This window comes from Amyelois transitella, chromosome 17, assembly GCF_032362555.1.
Source record: "Amyelois transitella isolate CPQ chromosome 17, ilAmyTran1.1, whole genome shotgun sequence".
NCBI lineage: Eukaryota > Metazoa > Arthropoda > Insecta > Lepidoptera > Pyralidae > Amyelois > Amyelois transitella.
This window is the reverse complement of record NC_083520.1, coordinates 9,921,855-9,940,943: the sequence shown is the minus strand read 5'-3', so window position 1 is coordinate 9,940,943 and position 19,089 is coordinate 9,921,855. Positions and strand designations below refer to the sequence as shown.

Here is a 19,089-nt window from a genome sequence, read left to right as displayed (position 1 = left end):
CGCGACCCACTGGACGAAACTCAGAAATTGCAGTCGGAGATCCAAATCCGGTATTTTTCGCTCAAGAGCCTGATTCATTTAATAATTCTTTTCTTTCAACAATTTGAATATGATATTCGATAGAACTTTACATTAAATGTTTAATAATATTTTCCTGTAATAGCCATCATTTCCTATACTACTATCTATTGCCAAGAAACTACAGGCTAAAATCTATTATAAATCAAGTACAAAAGGTCGAGTATTGTATTCTGAAACAATCGGGAAAGCTCCTGAAGATTCGAGTGAACTCCGGTTTATTTTTACCCGGCACATGCGCGTGCGCAGCCCGCTTCTAGTTACAGTCGCGGTGATATTGTGAAAGAAAATATTCAGATAAAAATTATTATTTGGTTTATAATTAAGTGTTTTTAGGTAAGTTTATTTGCTTATTATTGTTTTTATCTACAAATTGTACACCTGACTTTAATAGATATTTTAAAAAACCAGATATCGCCTCATAAGTAATTATTAGGTACCTAAGTTTATCTTTAACATTTTTTTGCTAAAATTACAAAAAGCTTAGTGAAATAAATGAAAGAGAAATTAATTACTTACTTATAAATTATTTGTTTGTTTTTATAATAAGTACTTACAGATAATCTTGGAAGTAGGTCATATTTTATTTTGCTGTAAGGCTGGAAGTAATAAGTGAACGTGATTTTCAAATTTGGGATCCATATAAGCAATACTATACTAAGAAATTGTTCTTTCAAAATCCTGTTTGTCATAGGACAAAGATATACTACCTTCTATATTATAAGCAACGCCTTCTTCAGATTGGTAGGCAAAAATACAACGCTACATTATTTTTCACTGAATAAACTCTGTCCTACCAGTATTTTCGAGATTGTTGGTTCTGTGTACCCAGTATGAGACGAAGACGTGATTATTTATTTATTTTGTTATGTGTAAGTATTTAATAAATTATTTGGTAATTTCGGTAATTTGTGGACTTAGATATTTGTGGGTTCGTTAACTGAACTAAGTGAGAGTTTACACACATATAATCATGTCTACATTCCTTTCGGAGAAGACAGATGCAACAGTCCTGAAAAGATTGAAAGTAAAAGAAATTCAAACAGTGACAGGTTGTAAGCCCATAGCCTACAAGAATAATCCCAAGTTTGTACGCCATTCCCTTAATCGCCTTTTGCGCCGAGGGTAGGAAATGGAGTGGTCCTATTCTATTAAAGTTCCGTGAACCACACGGTATATTAGTGACAGTATTTTTATGCCGTGTGCCGTGTGGTTCCCGGCACCAATACAATAAAGAATAGGACCACTCCATCTTTTCCCCATGGATGTCGTAAAAGGCGACTAAGGGATAGGCTTACAAACTTGGGATTCTTTTTTAGGCGATAGGCTAGCAACCTGTCACTTTTCGAATGTCAATTCTATCATTAAGCCAAATAGCTGAACGTGGCCATTCAGTCTTTTCAAGACTGTTTGTTGGCTCTGTCTACCCCGCAAGGGTTATAGACGTGACCATATGTTTGTATGTATTTTTTATAACATACAATGTTTTCTCAACAGAATGATAGACAAAGGAGCATGTCGTATTTGTCTTACGCAGACAGAACACAAGTGTTCTGGATGTCAAGAGGTCCACTACTGCACACGAGAACACCAGAAGCAGGACTGGAAGCGGCACAGGACCCAGTGCGTGCCAGCCAGGGTCAGGGAGGATGACACATTGGGGAGATACCTGGAGGCGACCAGGGAGATCAAGGCTGGCGACATCGTGATGAAGGAGAAGCCTTTGATCACTGGACCAGCACAGGTGGAACTTATTCATACATACATACATATGGTCACTTCTATATCCCTTGCGGGGTAGACAGACAACCTGTCACTATTTGAATCTCAATTCTATCTATAAGCCAAATAGCTGAACGTGGCCTATCAGTCTTTACAAGACTGTTGGCTCTGACTACCCCGCAAGGGATATAGACGTGATTATATGTATGTTTGTATGTATGTAGACAGAGCCAACAGTCTTGAAAAGACTGAATGGCCACGTTCAGCTATTTGGCTTAATGATAGAATTGAGATTCAAATAGTGACAGGTTGCTAGCCCATCGCCTAAAGAAGAATCCCAAGTTTGTAAACCTATCCCTTAGTCGCCTTTTACGACATCCATTGGAAAGAGATGGAGTGGTCCTATTGTTTCTTCTTTTGGAGCCGGGAACCACACGGCACTAGTTCTATAGTTGCACTGTTTTCTCCATAATTTTCCATCCATTCCTTGCTTGTAAACTCAAGGTACTTCCCAATTAAGATACAATTGAGAGAAACATTTGGAAGATGATGATAAGAAAGAACTTTTACTAGAAGCAGTACTAAATTGGTGATTAATTTGGAAACATTCTTTCATATAGTCACGTCTATATCCCTTGCGGGGTAGACAGAGCCAACAGTCTTGAAGAGATCGATAGGCCACATTCAGCTGTTTGGCTTTATGATAGAATTGAGATTTAAATAGTGGCAGGATATTAGCCCATCGCCTGAAATAAACATCCGAAATTTATAAGCTTATTACTTAGTCGCCTCTTACGACATCCATGGGAAATGTGATGGTCCTATTCTTTTTTACTACGCTTTTATTAGCTTGGGTTGTATGTATGTATGTATGTATGTATGTATGTAGGTATGTAGGTATGTATGTATGTATGTAACGGAATCTTTTTTATATTGGTGCCGGGAACCACACGGCGAATCCCTTTGTGATTAATTCTGCAACATTCTTCTCCAGGTGACGCCACCAGTATGTCTCGGCTGCTACAGACTTCTGGAGGAAGGCATGACAGTGGACTGCGTCAAGTGCGGCTGGCCGTGCTGTTCAGAAGCCTGCACTTTGAAGGAGGAACACAAACCGGAATGCTTCTATACACAGCAGAGAGGAGATAAGGTATGCAAAATTCAAAATTTTTATTCATTATTATAGGATACTATTATATCGCTTAATAATTGTCGTATGGTTTAACAACATTGGTTGACGTGAAATAAATTACTTAAAAACTAAGTTTACTGCCGCTTCCAAGGCGTCAGTGCAGAAGAAGCGGTAACAAACAAATGATATTCTAGATAAAAAAATAATAAATAAAATATTCTTTATTGCAGTAATTTTGGTTACAATAATTATGCAAGGTCTTCCCAGTAAGTAATCAAATGACACTTGTGTTGGGAAGATATATATAGTCACGTCTATATCCCTTGCGGGGTAGACAGAGCCAACAGTCTGATAGGCCACGTTCAGCTTTATGGGTTGATGATAGAATTGAGATACAAATAGTGACAGGTTGCTAGCTCATCGCCTAAAAGAAGAATCCCAAATGTATAAGACTACTGAACAGAATAGACCATTTATCGAAGAAGGCTTCAGGCTATATATAACATCACACTGCAACTATGACGAGCAAAGAAATAAGAAATAATGGGATATGTGAAAAAAAACGGGTCCTTCAATTATGCCCAAAATAACAATTCCACGCGGACGAATTCGCGGGCACAGCTAGTTACAAAATTATCATCACACATTTTCATCCAGGTGTCAATAACCACCTTCGGCATGCCGCATCCCAACTACCAGTGCATCACGACCCTGCGCTGTCTCTACCAGAGAGACCACAATCAGAAACTGTGGGGGAAACTTCAGTCCCTTCAGTCTCACTGCGACGAGAGACGGGGGACTGACAAGTGGAACAACGACAGAAAGATGATCGCCGAGTTTATATGGAAGTTCTTCAAGCTGGAGGGCAAGTTTACGGAAGATGAGATTATGAAGTGCTGCGGTGTTTTACAGGTAAGTTTATTAGGTTTTGATTGGGAACCTCTTTACTGGTGCCGTGTGATTCCCGGCACCAGTACAAAAAATAATAGGACCACTCCATCTCTTTCCCATGTATGTCGTAAAAGGCGACTAAGGGATAGGCTTACAAACTTGGGATTCTTTTTTTAGGCGATGGGCTAGCAACCTGTCACTATTTGAATCTCAATTCTATCATTAAGCCAAATAGCTGAGCGTGGCCTATCAGTCTTTTCAAGACTGTTGGCTCTGTCTACCCCACAAGGGATATAGACGTGACCATATGTATGTATGTACCTCTTTCCTATGACACATTCATATTTATTTAATTAGTTTCTTACATCTACCATTAGAGACTAAATCTAATGCGATATCTAAACTAATTATCCTTAAGGATAATTAGTTTTAATTGATTATTTTCAGTGTGAGTGAATGCACAAGGGCAGCATTAATGCTTAAATCCATTTTATTTAAATAAAATCTATTTTATTCGATAAAGATTAAGTATGCGTATTATGTTGTTTAAAATTTTAAAATAACTGAGTTTGCTCAGTTAGTTACTGGATAATGGAATCGATAAAGTCATAAATTCAATACCTCCAATAGAAAATAAGAATAGACAAAACTATGCGAGTCCTTACATTAATGCCCTAAAATTGTAGTTTAAACTTAATTAAGATTGCAAAGAAAAACTTCTATTTGATTACACTTTTACATTAGAGTCTGACATTAAACATGTACCAGCCTCTTGTTTATTAGCTACTAGCGACCCGCCCCGGCTTCGCACGTGTGCAAAATTATAAATGTTATCTACACTAATATTATAAGGAGGAAAACTTTGTTTGTTTGTTTGTTTGGTTGTAATGAATAGGCTCAAAAACTACTGGACCGATTTTAAAAATTCTTTCACCATTCGAAAGCTACATTATCCACGAGTAACATAGACTATATTTTATTTTGGAAAAAAATAGGGTTCCGTAATATATTTGGATATTTCGGACACAATCTGAAAAAAATCAACCAAAAAGTTACTTATTTTGCGTACGCTGCCTAAACTACAAAAGATAGAACCATAAAATGTTCTAGTTAATTGTAGATTTTATAAATATCTACAAAAAAGTACGCGACACACTATACCTATCTATATCGAGTGAGGCACAACAACCACACTTTTATTTAAAAATCTTGAATTTTTTTGGTCTACATTTAAACGCGTTTTTTATCTCATACTATTAATCCTTATCAAAATAAATAATTTCATCAATAAGTACAGTTTATGTAGATAATATTTGGTCTTTGAATGATTAAAATTGGACGTTTGGTTTGGATGTTGTGGTGAAATTAAAATATTACGATTTCTGCTGCACGGCCCGGGTCTGCAGGCAGAAGTGACACTTTTGCCGGGAGCAAGACTTAGTTAGCCGCTTTGCGGGCGGTCCTTTAGTTAGTTCTAATAGAGATATATTTAGTATCGGCTGTGCATCCGTGCGAAGCCGGGGCGGGTCGCTAGTTATACATAAAAACCTTCCTCTTGAATCACTCTACCTGTTACAAAAAACCGCATCAAAATCCGTTGCGTAATTTTAAAGATTTAAGCATACAGACAAACAGACTAAAATAGCGACTTTGTTTTAAACTATGTAGTGATTCATCTGTTGTCAGATAAATGGCCACGAAGTACCTCTTCTGGAGCCGGAGTACCTGGCCGTGTTCGACCGGCTGTCCATGGTGGAACACAATTGCCGAGCTAACTGCAATAAGAGCTTCACATCCGATGGTCAAATCGTAAGTAAAATTTGGGTACAGATGATCTATCATGAGATAACTAATGATGTCTGATCGTGAGATTAGGCATCATTAGTTATAAGACATTAAAAATAATATATCGTTTATATTTTTTGAGGAAAACCAATGCCACATGATAATTCTCAGCCAAGAAATATTAGAAAAAAGCCTAGGAATTACAACTAAAAATTAAATGAAGTATTTACTTTCAAGGAAATCTAAACGAATCCGTAATTAGCTTCTGTTGTCTCTCTTTGCTGTGGAGGTCTGATACCATTGCTGATCGTGTGAGTGTGAAGCAGATCTAGAACATGACTAGTAATATGCACTAAGCTTCGATCATTTAAAACTGAGAAGATAGCTTTACTATAAATAAAACTTCATTAATTTCAGATCCTGTGCGCAGGAGTAAACATTCCCTCGGGATCTCACATCACAGTCTGCTACACTGACCCGCTGTGGGGCACCGAAGCTCGCCGTCACCACCTGGCAGACTCCAAGTTCTTCGAGTGCCGCTGCCAGCGCTGCTCTGACACCACTGAATTTGGCACCAACTACAGCGCTGTTAAATGCAAAAAGAAGTAAGCTGGATTTAAAGACTCATTTCTTTAACCTGATACAAATTGTAGAAACTGCTTCTTTTGGAAACAGTTTCTTTTGTTAGACACAGAAGTGATACCTGTAGTCCATAAAATAAAGCTTAGCCTCTGTGACAGAATGATAACTATAGAACAGAGTTAAGCCATAATGAATATATTTGGAGTAACCTTGATCAAGACGAGAGCTGGCTGTAAATTGCGCACCACATTTTCAGAGACTGCAAAGGCTACCTCCTGCCCCAAACGTTCATAGTTCCAATCCTGCACAAGACCATCAACCCTGATCCGGAGAAGCGCAACCTGGACGAAAAGGAATGGGTGTGCGGGAGCTGCAAGGACGTGGTGTCGGACGCCATCATTCAGCAGCTTCTACAGGACATTGGGAAGGAGTTGAGCGCTATGCCTAAGGGAGACGCCGATGCTTGTGAAAGGTAAAAATTGGGTAAAATGCAATTATTTAACGATGGATGTGAGTCTTTTGAGATTTTTTGTGCCATTTCTTCAGAAATTGCTGACCTGTAATTTAACTACTGAGCTGTTAAACACGGTTATTTCAAACCGAGTCTGCAGCATTGTGCTTTCGTGTTTGCCAACAGGATAGAAATAAGTATTTGCTAACAGAAATTGAAGTTAATTAGCAAACAATGTTATCCAATTTGTAAACACAAAAACGCGGACCTGGTTTTAGTAGCACGAGCTGTATAATGAACCTTATTGATGGTCATTTCATAATGAATATACATACCTCTTTAGATTCATCGAGCACTGCAGTAGCTATCTTCACCCACAACATTACTACATGACGGACGTGAGCCTGGCGCTGGCGCAGATGATCGGCCAGGAGACTGAACTAGGATTGGCTAAGGTGACGGATGACAGACTGATGCTGAAGACCCAGCTTTGCAGGAAGATCGCAGACTTGCTAGAGACATTAGCCCCTGGTAAACTGACACTCTAAATACCTAACTACCAATTTGTGGTGCCGTGAAATAAGCTTGGGCCTATAACTTAATCTAGATATCTCTATTTAAATTTCAGAAACTGGTATATTGATACCAGTTTCTGAAATTTACGATAATCTGATAATTCCTGGCTCAATAATAAATTTGGTTTGGGCATCTTTACTTCTTCATAGACAAGCATGAGCTTATTTTTGCACAACCAATTGTGAATAAAGGACTCTCGTGAATTTAAGAAGAAGAAGAAGTAGCCACTAAGCTAATTTGTTAATTACAACATACAAATCACATATGCAGCCACGCTCCAAGTTTCATCCCTCGAAATTTTAATTTAAAAATTTAGATAATGTGTTTTTTTATAATACATTTGAGTACGTTTGACTTAAATCTGCCATGTGGTAAGCAAGATGAGTTCTAAAGTATTGCACGCAAACTCAAATAATATCTGACTCACCCTTGCCTTGAAATTCCCCAAGATGTTGAGGGAATTCCAATCATAAGGATGACAAAAGATAATGTTATTATTTTCCAACATTACTTTGCCGTGTGGCTCCCGGCACCAATACAAAAAAGAAAGATGTCGTAAAAGGCGACTAAGGGATAGGCTTACATACTTGGGAGTCTTTTTTAGGCGATGGGCTAGCAACCTGTCACTAGTTGAATCTCAATTCTATCGTTAAGCCAAATAGCTGTACGTGGCCATTCAGTCTTTTCAAGACTGTTGGCTCTGTCTACCCCGCAAGGGATATAGACGTGACCATATGTATGTATGTATGTATTATTTTCCAGCTGAGACCCGAGTGCGGGGCTCCCTTCTGTTTGAGTTACATGCAGCAATCGCAGAAACTGGTCGCCGACGCTCCCTCGAAGAGGGACCCGCGGCTTTGCTGGGATATGTCATGGTGAGTGACACCTGAAATCTGTGGTATGATTGATTACCATTATTGAGATAAACAATAAAGGCTATACGAGAGAAAGGCGAAGTTGATTTTGTAACGAACAAAGAAGAAAAGCAATTCGTTGGAAACCATAGATGTACTTCATAATATATTTCTTATACGTTTAATTGAAATGTTTGTCTAATAATTATTTTTGCGTGCCGTGTGGTTCCCGGCACCAATAGAAAAAAGAATAGGACCACTCCATCTCTTTCCCATGGATGTCGTAAAAGGCGACTAAGGGATAGGCTTACAAACTTGGGATTCTTTTTTAGGCGATGGGCTAGCAACCTGTCACTAGTTGAATCTCAATTCTATCGTTAAGCCTAATAGCTGAACTTGGCCATTCAGTCTTTTCAAGACTGTTGGCTCTGTCTACCCCGCAAGGGATAAAGACGTTACCGTATGTATGTATGTATGTAATTATTCTTCTGTTTCTCTAGGAGTCCCGCAAGATCCTGCTGGAGTCAGCCAGCTTACTGCGTCATGAGCCTCCCGAGCTGCCCGAGGGTCGTCTGTCGCAGCAGGCCAGAGTCAACCTGCAGCAGATGGAGGAACTCATCAGGAATCTCTCAAAAGCCCTGCCATCCCCATTGTAGATAACATTCTTTGAAGACTTTTCCAAGTTAAATAAATGGTTTTATTGTCAAAATAAATTGTTTTACTTCTGCCCGTATGTCACGAGCCCCCCCAATTGCATGAAGGTCATTTTTCGCAGCTGGCAAAGGCCAACCTGCAGCTGATGAAGGAGCTCATCAGAAACCTCTCTAGGCCCTACTCTCGCCTTTGTAGATTTATGATAATTAAAGACAGCATTTAAAGTAACTTTGTAGCTTAATTGGGACAAGCTTTTAGTACGTAAGTATTTTAGATCTAAATTGATAATGGAGTATCAGAATTTGATAAGTGAGTCCATCACCTTTCTTAGCTTCAACCACGGCCTGCCCCAGAAATTCGCCAAGAAAATAATGCGCCAGTTAAAGAATAAACTCTGAACCATGTCAAAGAATACTTTAACGTACCTAAATCACAAATTTTCAAAAAAAAAATCTTTTTTTTTCTTTTGACTTCTATATTCTTCTAGCTGATCATGTAAATAAACACAGATTATGTCCCATAAATGCCGTACGTACAGACATAGACCAGACAGTTTCATTTAACTATAGACGTCCAGTCGCATCGTCCATAAAGCAGTAATTATAATCTCATCTTTTATTTATCTTATTGAATTGTACTTAACAAATGAAAATCAACTCTATCCAACCCACAAAAGGTACGTTATTATAAGTTATTTTTGATCACAAGGGAACCCTCCGTAGGTACGCATTACGCCGGCTTATTTTAACTCAACACATGCGCCGGCGCATAAAATCTACAAGTTACACAACAAAGTGCTGTTCATGTGAAATTGTGATAAAAGTATAGAAAAGTGTTAATAAAGGTGAGCAGAGTATATTTCTGATCAAAAAAAAAATTAAGGATCGGTATTTAAATAAACTATAATGAAAAGTGTTATTGCCTAAGTTATGAGTTAGTTAAGCGCACATGTAGTTAATCATTTATTTACGAACCCCGGCAAAAATAAACTTGAAAAAAACCAAATAAGTTACCCATATTTTATAGCATCAAATTATCACCATATGTACCTACATACAATTTGTAAAGTTTGTGTAATTAAAATATTTTACCTATTTTTAAAACAGTTGAATATAATAACATTACAATTTTCAAACATTCAATAATTTTTAAACGCTGGTCAACAGCAGATCTGAAAACTAAATTTCCGATCTTTACGCGTTCTTTCTAGGAAACAAAAGATACGAGTAATAATGGACTAAAATCGAAACTTCACATCATGATTAACAATAATTTGTGTCGAGTGTGTCTCACGCCGACCGAACACAAGTGTTCTGGATGTCAAGAAGTGAACTACTGCACACGAGAACACCAGAAGCAGGACTGGAAGCAGCACAGGACCCAGTGCGTGCCAGCCAGGGTCAGGGAGGATGACACATTTGGAAGGTACCTCGAAGCGACCAGGGAGATCAAGGCTGGCGACATCGTGATTAAGGAAAACCCCCTCATAACTGGACCCACGCTGGTAGGAGGCCCAAATTGTTAAATACAAATTTGAAAATTCTCCCTGAAAATACAGGTTTTTATTGGAAACTTTTAAATACATGTAAAATTAAAATCTAATTTTAATTTTGACGGCCTCTGTGGCGCACTGGTAGTACGCTTGACTGTGACACGGGAGGTCCCGGTTTCTAATCCCGGTCAGGGCATGATGAGAAAAGAACTTTTTCTGATTGGTCTGGTCTTGGATGTTTATCTATATAAGTATTTGTTAGAAAATATAGATAGTATCGTTGAGTTAGTATCTCGTAACACAAGTTTCGAACTTACTTCGAGGCGAACTCAATCAGTGTAATTTGTCCCGTATATATTTATTTAATTCCAGATGACACCGCCCGTCTGTCTTGGTTGCTATAAACTTCTGGAGGAAGACAAGACTGTGGATTGCGTCAACTGCGGTTGGCCATGCTGTTCTGATGACTGTGCCCGGAGGGAAGAGCACGCACCCGAGTGTTTCTATACACGTCAAAGAGGAGAGAAGGTAATACCAGCTCCACATTACAATTTTGGTGAATAAATTTGAATATATGAGCGCAATTTTACTTACTTTTGCGTAAGGCTGAATGCGTCACCAGGGAATATGGAGCGACTTTATTGAGATAGAAGAATGGCCCATATCAAAGTCACTGTGGCTTTAATTGCTCTTATTACGGAATCTCCTTTCTAGCAATACTGGAAGTACCTAGTTAAGTCTTCCATTTGCTAGAAACCACACCCCATTATGTGTATTACAGTTTGCGTTTTGGTTTAGGTAACAATTACTACTTTCGGAGTACCACATCCAAATTACCAATGTATTTCGACCTTACGCTGCCTCTATCAGAGAGACCACAACCTGAAACTGTGGGAGAAGCTGCAGGCTCTGCAGTCACACTGCGGAGAGAGACGTGCCACTGACAAGTGGAACAATGAAGTGAAGATGATCGCAGAATTTATTTTGAAGTTCTTTAAGCTAGAAGGAAAGTTCTCTGAAGAGGAGATTATGCGGTGCTACGGTATTTTGCAGGTACGTATCGCTTTAGAAGAGGCGACAAGCTAGTCCATTGGCACAGCAATCCATTGAAACTGTTACATCCTTAGGTTGCACACTCAGCACTTTGCTCCTCTCAGCTCTGCTCCAGGTTCAACTCTGTTGTTTAGTTCGTGTTCAAACCTCTTACCGAGTGGTTGACCAAAGATAATGTTACTCGCGAATTATTCTATACCTGGCAAAATGAATACTTTTTAAAAACAGACTTCCAACAAACCTTTCGTAACAGTACAATACTTGTTCTATTACATACCTATTCGACGTCTGATTCTGATTTCAAATTTGATTTTTAATTAATTATTAGGCTTTTCTTTTACTCCAACGTTTCAGGTTTTCTTCCGATTCTCATAACATATCATTAATAAATTAAGACCTTATTTCAGGTCAATGGTCATGAAGTACCTTTAACTGAGCCGGAATACCTGGCCGTGTTCGACCGCCTGTCCATGGTGGAACACAACTGCCGCCCTAACTGCAACAAGAGCTTCACATCTGACGGACAAATCGTAAGTGCACTACTTCATCATCTTTTCTTTACCAGCGCAAATATTTTATTATTTTCAGCATATTTCCTATAAGTGCGTTATTCCTGATAGTATCTTCTATCATCTTTTGGCTACATTTTCATTCTGTAACCGTTAGGTTAGTCGATTTTTCTTCTTGTATTATATTTATTATCTATTCATTTTTTTCTAGTTTAAATTTTTTTGCTGGAAAATTTGAAAGTTTACTTTTCCTTGATTGTTTTTAACCTTAAATTTTTTCGTTATTTGCGCAGAGCCGATTATAAACTACAGTGTTAGGTGTTGCAATAATTTAACCTATAATCACATCTATATCCCTTGTGGGGTAGACAGCGCCAACAGTCTTGAAAAGACTGAAAGGCCACGTTCAGCTGTTTGGCTTAATAATAGAATTGAGATTCACATTGTGACCGGTTGCTAGGCCATCGCCTAAAAGACGAATTCATAAGCCTATCCCTTAGTCGCCTTTTAGAACCTCCATATGAAACAAATGGATTAGTCCTATTGGTGCCGGTTCTTTTTTCTATTGGTGCCGGGAACCAGACGGCATCATATGAATGGAGACATATTAATCCACCAATATTTATCTACAAATCAAATTGGGGAAAACACATTTTCTTTAAATGTATGTATGTTTGTTACGCTAAAACATGAAAGGTTTGTAGTATCTATTAATAAACATACATACATAAAATCACGCTCTTTCCCGGAGGGGTAGGCAGAGACTACCTCTTTCCACTTGCCACGATCTCTGCATACTTCCTTCGCTTCATCCACATTCATAACTCTTCATGCAAGCTCGGCGGTTTCGGGTACTTTTGACCTGACCCTTTACCAGGACGTCCTTAATTTGATCAAGATACGTTCGTCTAGGTCTTCCCACTCCGACCTATTAATATAATTATATTATATATTTTTTTTTAAATATCTAAACGACTACTTAAAGAATCACCATCTCTTTGACCATCTCCATTGTTTCATCATCTTCAGATCCTCTGTGCAATGGAGTCCTTGTCACCAGGAGCTCACATCACGCTGTGCTACACGGACGCTCTGTGGGGCACAGAGCAACGTCGCCGGCACCTGGCCGAGTGGTTCTTCGAGTGCTGCTGCGCTCGGTGCTGTGACGTCACCGAATTCGGCACCAATTACAGTGCTGTGAAATGCAAAAACAAGTCAGTTGTGTTTATTTCATCTTAATTACATCTATACTAATGTTATAAAGCTGAAGAGTTTGTTTGTTTGAACGCGCTAATCTCAGGAACTACGGGTTCGAATTGATAAAGTATTTTTGTGTTGAATAGACCATTTATCGAGGAAGGCTTTAGGCTATATAAAATCACGCTGCAACTTTTAGGAGCGAAGAAGTAATGGAAAATGTGAAAAAGAAACTGGGAAAATTATTCATCCTTGAAATATAACATTACATAAAATCACAACATTTTCCCGGAATAGTAGGCAGAGACTACATCTTTCCATTTGCCACGATCTCTGCATCCTTCCTTCGCTTAGTCCCCATTCATAACTCTCTTCGTGCAAGCTCGGCGGTTTCGGGTAATCTTGACCTGACCCTTTATTAAGAACATGTTATCGGATTTCTGTGGTTAGATCCAGTGAAATCGGTTCAACACACGACTTGGATTCTAATTATTTAATTTCTAACTAACTAACTGATTTCTAACTTCTGTTACCTAGTTACCATGCTTTCCTGAAATTTTAAAACCCTTCAAATGTAAAATTTAAAACAATTTAAAAGTCCATCATTATCGGTCTATTCCAATTTATATCCGTATTATAACTATATTCGGAAAAATGTTTCTCAATTTTCAGAGATTGTAGTGGCTTCCTTTTGCCCAAAACGTTCATTGTACCCATCATAAACCTGACCACGAACCGGGATCCAGCGACCAGTGCCCTGGACAGCAGAGGATGGGTGTGCGGGAGCTGCAAGGATGTGGTGTCGGACGCCATCATCCAGCAGCTTTTACAGAACATCGGGAGGGAATTGGGCATCATGGCTAAAGTTGACGCTGATGCATGTGAAAGGTAAATTATGAAGAGCACGTTATATAGTTACTATTGTGGCGCCATCTCTACGCCACTCGTCACAACAACTGTCAATCATCGCAAGAAATTGACGCGCTCAACCAATAGCAGCGAAGTATCTAAATCGCGATTTCAGAGATTTCACGGATTGGAGCTATATAAACAACCTCCGACACAATATCGTCGGAGCCGCGGTTCCCCAGGCATAACACCTAGCCTGGCGGAAGATCTTCCCTTTGGTGGCGGTCGAGCCGAATCATCGCTCCCGCTACACTATCATCAATTTATTTTTATTTTTTATATACGGGACAAATTACACTGATTGAGTTAGCCTCGAAGTAAGTTCGAGACTTGTGTTACGAGATACTAACTCAACGATACTATATTTTAAATTTTATAATAAATATTTATATAGATTAACATCCAAGACCCAGACCATTCAGAAAAATTTGTTATCTCATCATGCCCTGACCGGGATTCGAACCCGGGACCTCCGGTGTCACCGACAAGCGTACTACCGCTGCGCCACAGAGGCCGTCAATACATATAATAAAACAGTAAAAAAAAATTGTCTCTAGGTACATTGACTATATTTAAAAAAATTTTTATTACGATAAAGAAATAGTAACCGAGCATGAATTTGAAAAAAAAAGTCTGTCTGTTTGTATGTTTGTTTGTACACGCTAATCTCCGGAACTACTGGACGGATTTGAATGAAACTTTTTTTGTTGTACAGCTCTTATGCCTGGCCAACATATAATTTATTTTGTAATCTGGAACAGCTGAAATGATGTCGCATTTTTTCCATTTCTCTAGTTAAATATGTATATAAGCTTACAAACTTGGGATTCTTTTTTAGGCGATGCGCTAGCAACCTATCACTACTTGAATCTCAATTCTATCATTAAGCCAAATAGCTGAACGTGGTCCTTCAGTCTTTTCAAGACTATTGGCTTTGTCTACCCCACAAGGGATATAGACGTGACCATATGTATGTATGTAAATATGTATATATTCCCGTTCTAATGTCCTTTGTATAGATGATATGAGATTAAATCAAGGGTACTTTGTCGTGAAACAACATTATTAACACGTTACAAAGATTGATAAATATTATTCACCTAATTTACTAAATCATCATTACTGGAAAAATTTATACATACATACATACAAATAGTCACGTCTATATCGCTTGCGTGGTAGACAGAGCCAACAGTCTTGAAAGGACTGATAGGACGTTAATAACGTTCAGCTTTTTTCTTGATGCTAAAATTGAGATTCAAATGGTGACAGGTTGCTAGCCCATCGCCAAAAAGAAGAATCACAAGTTTATAAGCCTATCCCTTAGTCGCCTTTTACGACATCCATGAGAACAAGATGGATTGGTCTTAGTCTTTTTTTTAATTGGTACCGGGAACCACACGGCACGGTAAAATTTATTTCCCTTCTATTATACATACATACATATAATCACGTCCATATCCCCTGCGGGGTAGACAGAGCAGGCAGTCTTAAAAAGACTGATAGGCCACGTTCAGCTGTTTGGCTTAATTATTGAATTGAGAATTAAACGAACAGGTTGCTGGCCTATCGCCTAAAAGAAGAATTTTACCTATATGTCTAACCCCTAGTCGCCTTTTACGATATCCATGGAAAATATATGAGTGGTCCTATTCAGTTTTATTGGTGCCGGATCCACGTAAATGTAAGTATTCATCTTACGATTTTCTCAACTTAATAAGTAGGTAAGTAATTATACTTTCTCTAAATAATAAAATTTTATTTTTCGTCGTAACGAATAAAACTTTATAGCACGACCACAAACCTAGAAAGTTCTAATATTACAAGCCCGTAAGTAAAATTACATCGCTGCTTTGTAATTAACAACTTTCTAAATAAGTTTTTCCATTTTCAACGTTGTTTTCTATGCCAAGTCATGTTATTCATTTGACAGCTATCTACTTCTAAAAAACATTGAGAAGACCTAAACAGAAATTCGATACTAGCAGCTAGTAATCACAATTACATGTTAAATGAATGAAAGAAAGATTCGCAGACATTTTACTAAACTCAAAAGACTGAATACACAACCTACATACAACTTCTCCGCGTCATTTGCTTGGTCATCAAGTTGTGTAAGAAACATAACCTTGAATTTCTCCGGCAAAGAAGTTAATGATGATCATGATAGATAGATAGATAAAACTCTTTATTGCATCATAAGAGTAAAACATACAAAACAGCACAAAGCAGATATAGTTGGTATCAAGGCGGACTTATCGCTAAAGCAATCTCTTCCAGTCAACCTTTGGGTGGAAGGAAACCAAACAGGAGATTGGCGTTGGCGCAGAGCATGATGAAAATGATTTCCAGGTTCATCTCTCACTGCAGCAGCTACCTGCACCCGTCGCACTACTACATGACGGATGTGAGCCTGACACTAGCGCAGATGATCGGCCAGGAGACGGAGATGGGACTGTCCATGGTGACAGATGACAGACTGATGCTGAAGACCCAGCTGTGCAAGAAGATCTCCAAATTGCTGGAAACAATAGCCCCTGGTACATTCTGCTTTTATACTTAGACGACATATCTATGGCAGTCTGCCTGCATCTTCATTATTTTCAGAAACGTTCTCACAACGATTCGAATAATCCAGTAATGTATTGGACAGTTACAATAGATAGTCTTACAAAGTCCAGAACCTAATGTCCTGAGCATACAAAAGGTCATATCTAGACGTCAGTTTCTGGTGCTCTTAACAAGTCTCTGCGTGAGATATCATGCCACAGTCGTAATAACAAATTTGGTGCACCATGAGTGGTTAAAGTAATTACACACAATGAACAAACTGCGACCTTAACATCTTTCATTACGTGCCATAACAAATTCTCAAGCAGCTGGTCAATATTTTAGCGGAGTCCCGCATTCGAGGCTCGCTTCTGTTCGAGCTACATGCAGCTCTGGCGGAGACAGCGCGCAGGCGCATGCTGACTGAGGGCCCTGCGACGGCGCTAGGATACTTCTCGGTCAGTCAGTTAGTTCGCCATACTTGAAATTTGTATCAGTCAAATATTTCTGTTGTGTGACTAACATGAAAATTAATGAGAAGATTTATCGGGGAAACAAATTCTGCGTGGACATCTTACGCAGTTATGAACAAGAATAGCCTTATAAAATTGGATGATATAGGTAGTCTGTAGTTGTTGTTGTTAACCCAAATGTTAGATATATCAAACTACCAAAGAAACGTTTACAAAACTCAAGAAAAGGGATAAGGTAGAAGAAAGAGCAAATTTTGAAATAGGATATAATAACTTTCAGGACTACTTAAAAAAACGATTGTCGTTGACATCGCTTATATAATATTTCTTAAAAGCAGGCCAATAAAGCCTTAACTTAACTTACTAAAATTGCAGGAATCTCGAAAGATCTTGATGGAATCCGCTAGCCTGCTAAAACACGAGCCTCCCGAGCTACCCGAGGGTTGGCTGCTGCAGCAGACCACCCTCAACTTGCCGAAGATGGACGAGCTCATCAGAAAACTCTCAAATGAATTACCTTCTCCCTTGTAGATAAAGAGATAGACTGATTTAATACAGTATTTAGTATAGTATGTAGTCAAAAAAAATAGTTTCATTTGATTATGTCCCAACCTAGTGAGCAAAAGAAATTTATGTTGAGATGACAAGCTATTTTGTTTGGTGGTTATTCTATAGGCGTGAGGAAGATTTCTAAGGCCAGACAAACAACCAGATCAGATGATTTCCTTAGGTTAATTAAAACCAAATGACCATGGAATTAAGAAATACGGCCGAATTGAGAACCTAACCTGTAACCTTTTAGAGCCAGGGTGACCTGCAGTGACCTACTTAATATAAGACAAATTAGGTCTGATGAGGATCAGTACAGTAAACCTAAAAGAGTACATTTTAAGAAGGAAAAGAATGTAGAGAATCTGTTTGAATGTCTTACAAATAAAGCATTACTCAGTCACAAATATACACAAACACCCGAAATAGTATAAAACATCGTAAATGTAGAATAAAAATATGTAGACCTAAAGTTAACTACCCAAACAAATACACCAAGTGCAATAGATAAGTGACGAGCTTGATATTCAATGGTTGTGTCATGATAGCTACTTTTCAAACTTTGAATGGGTTAAACCCACTATCTGCAGTACACACACATACATATAGTCACGACTTTATTCCTTTCGGGGTAGACAGACCAAACAGTCATGAAAAACTGAAAGGCAACCTTCAGCTGTTGGGTTTTATAATAGACTAGCTTTCCGCCCGCGGCTTCGCCCACGTGTAATTCGGTTATATAAACAGGCTCCATCTTTTTCTATGTCTACCACAGCATGAGGAATATCATTCCCATTAACAAACAAAATTTCTTGAACCATTTTAATTAGAATTTTTTTAACTAAAACTATATGTATGGAAATTAACTAAGACTAATAAAGTAACAAAGAAATGAATAAAAAATGAAGAATATATTAAAAAATCAACTCACACTATAAAACTTATCCAACACTAACTAAATATACTATCAAAAATATCAAATCTAATCAACAAATCAAAAATTAACTGAAATAGAGAGTAAAATAAGTTAAATAAGTCAAGTTAAAAGTTAATGAATCAAACGAATAATAATTTCAAATCAAAATATTTGTAGTGTGTTGTGTAATATGTAATTTCGCGTATGTCCGCTAGGGGCGCTGCTAAAATTACACGATAAATTAAAATATTTTACGCTACCTAGCTAAATGACGGTAACGAAACCATAGCGCGATCTATCTCGATGCCAACGCCATCTATCGAGCATCGAGACAACTCGTGATAGTTAATAGAAAATAAAATTCGGGTGTTTTATTTATGCATACCGATTACGCCGAGATTTATGGACCGATTTACGTGATTCTTTTTTTGTTCGGTAGAGTATACTTTCAAGTTGGTCCCGTTGTTACCTAGTCAGGATCTGATGATGGTATTCCAGGGAAATCAAGGGCAAACCTCAAATTTACAGGCAATTACGTTTTTGACAATTTCATAGATCTGTTTAAGTATTTGCGTCTGATAGTCATCATCCCATGTGAATGAGCTGATGATGGAAGGTACAACTCCTCAACGGTTAGGAGTTGAAAGAAAATTCTTACGAAGTTATACGTACATGTGAGGGTATTAGGTTGACCTGATAATAAAAAGTAAATCTCA

At 38.2% G+C, this 19,089-nt stretch overlaps 2 protein-coding genes and 1 long non-coding RNA gene across 3 annotated transcripts; 2 read left to right on the top strand and 1 right to left on the bottom strand.

The window, feature by feature from the left end:
• The first annotated feature begins 312 nt into the window (after positions 1-312).
• Positions 313-8,748, top strand: LOC106142364 (SET domain-containing protein SmydA-8). The gene is made up of 10 exons (XM_013344098.2): positions 313-414; positions 1,576-1,822; positions 2,795-2,950; positions 3,590-3,844; positions 5,510-5,632; positions 6,026-6,213; positions 6,447-6,662; positions 6,985-7,172; positions 7,980-8,092; positions 8,572-8,748. The coding sequence occupies exons 2-10, from the start codon at positions 1,577-1,579 to the stop codon at positions 8,725-8,727; spliced, it is 1,641 nt and encodes a 546-aa protein (XP_013199552.2). The 5' UTR covers positions 313-414; position 1,576; the 3' UTR covers positions 8,728-8,748.
• Positions 6,107-8,646, bottom strand: LOC132902760 (uncharacterized). The gene is made up of 3 exons (XR_009657231.1): positions 8,531-8,646; positions 6,977-8,110; positions 6,107-6,194 (listed from the first exon to the last, which is right to left on the bottom strand). It is a non-coding gene; the product is annotated as an uncharacterized LOC132902760 (long non-coding RNA).
• A 1,235-nt stretch (positions 8,749-9,983) lies between the features above and the next one.
• Positions 9,984-17,439, top strand: LOC106142362 (SET domain-containing protein SmydA-8). The gene is made up of 9 exons (XM_060948997.1): positions 9,984-10,229; positions 10,590-10,745; positions 11,016-11,270; positions 11,678-11,800; positions 12,809-12,993; positions 13,649-13,864; positions 16,238-16,425; positions 16,781-16,905; positions 17,284-17,439. The coding sequence occupies exons 1-9, from the start codon at positions 9,984-9,986 to the stop codon at positions 17,437-17,439; spliced, it is 1,650 nt and encodes a 549-aa protein (XP_060804980.1).
• Positions 17,440-19,089: the final 1,650 nt, after the last annotated feature.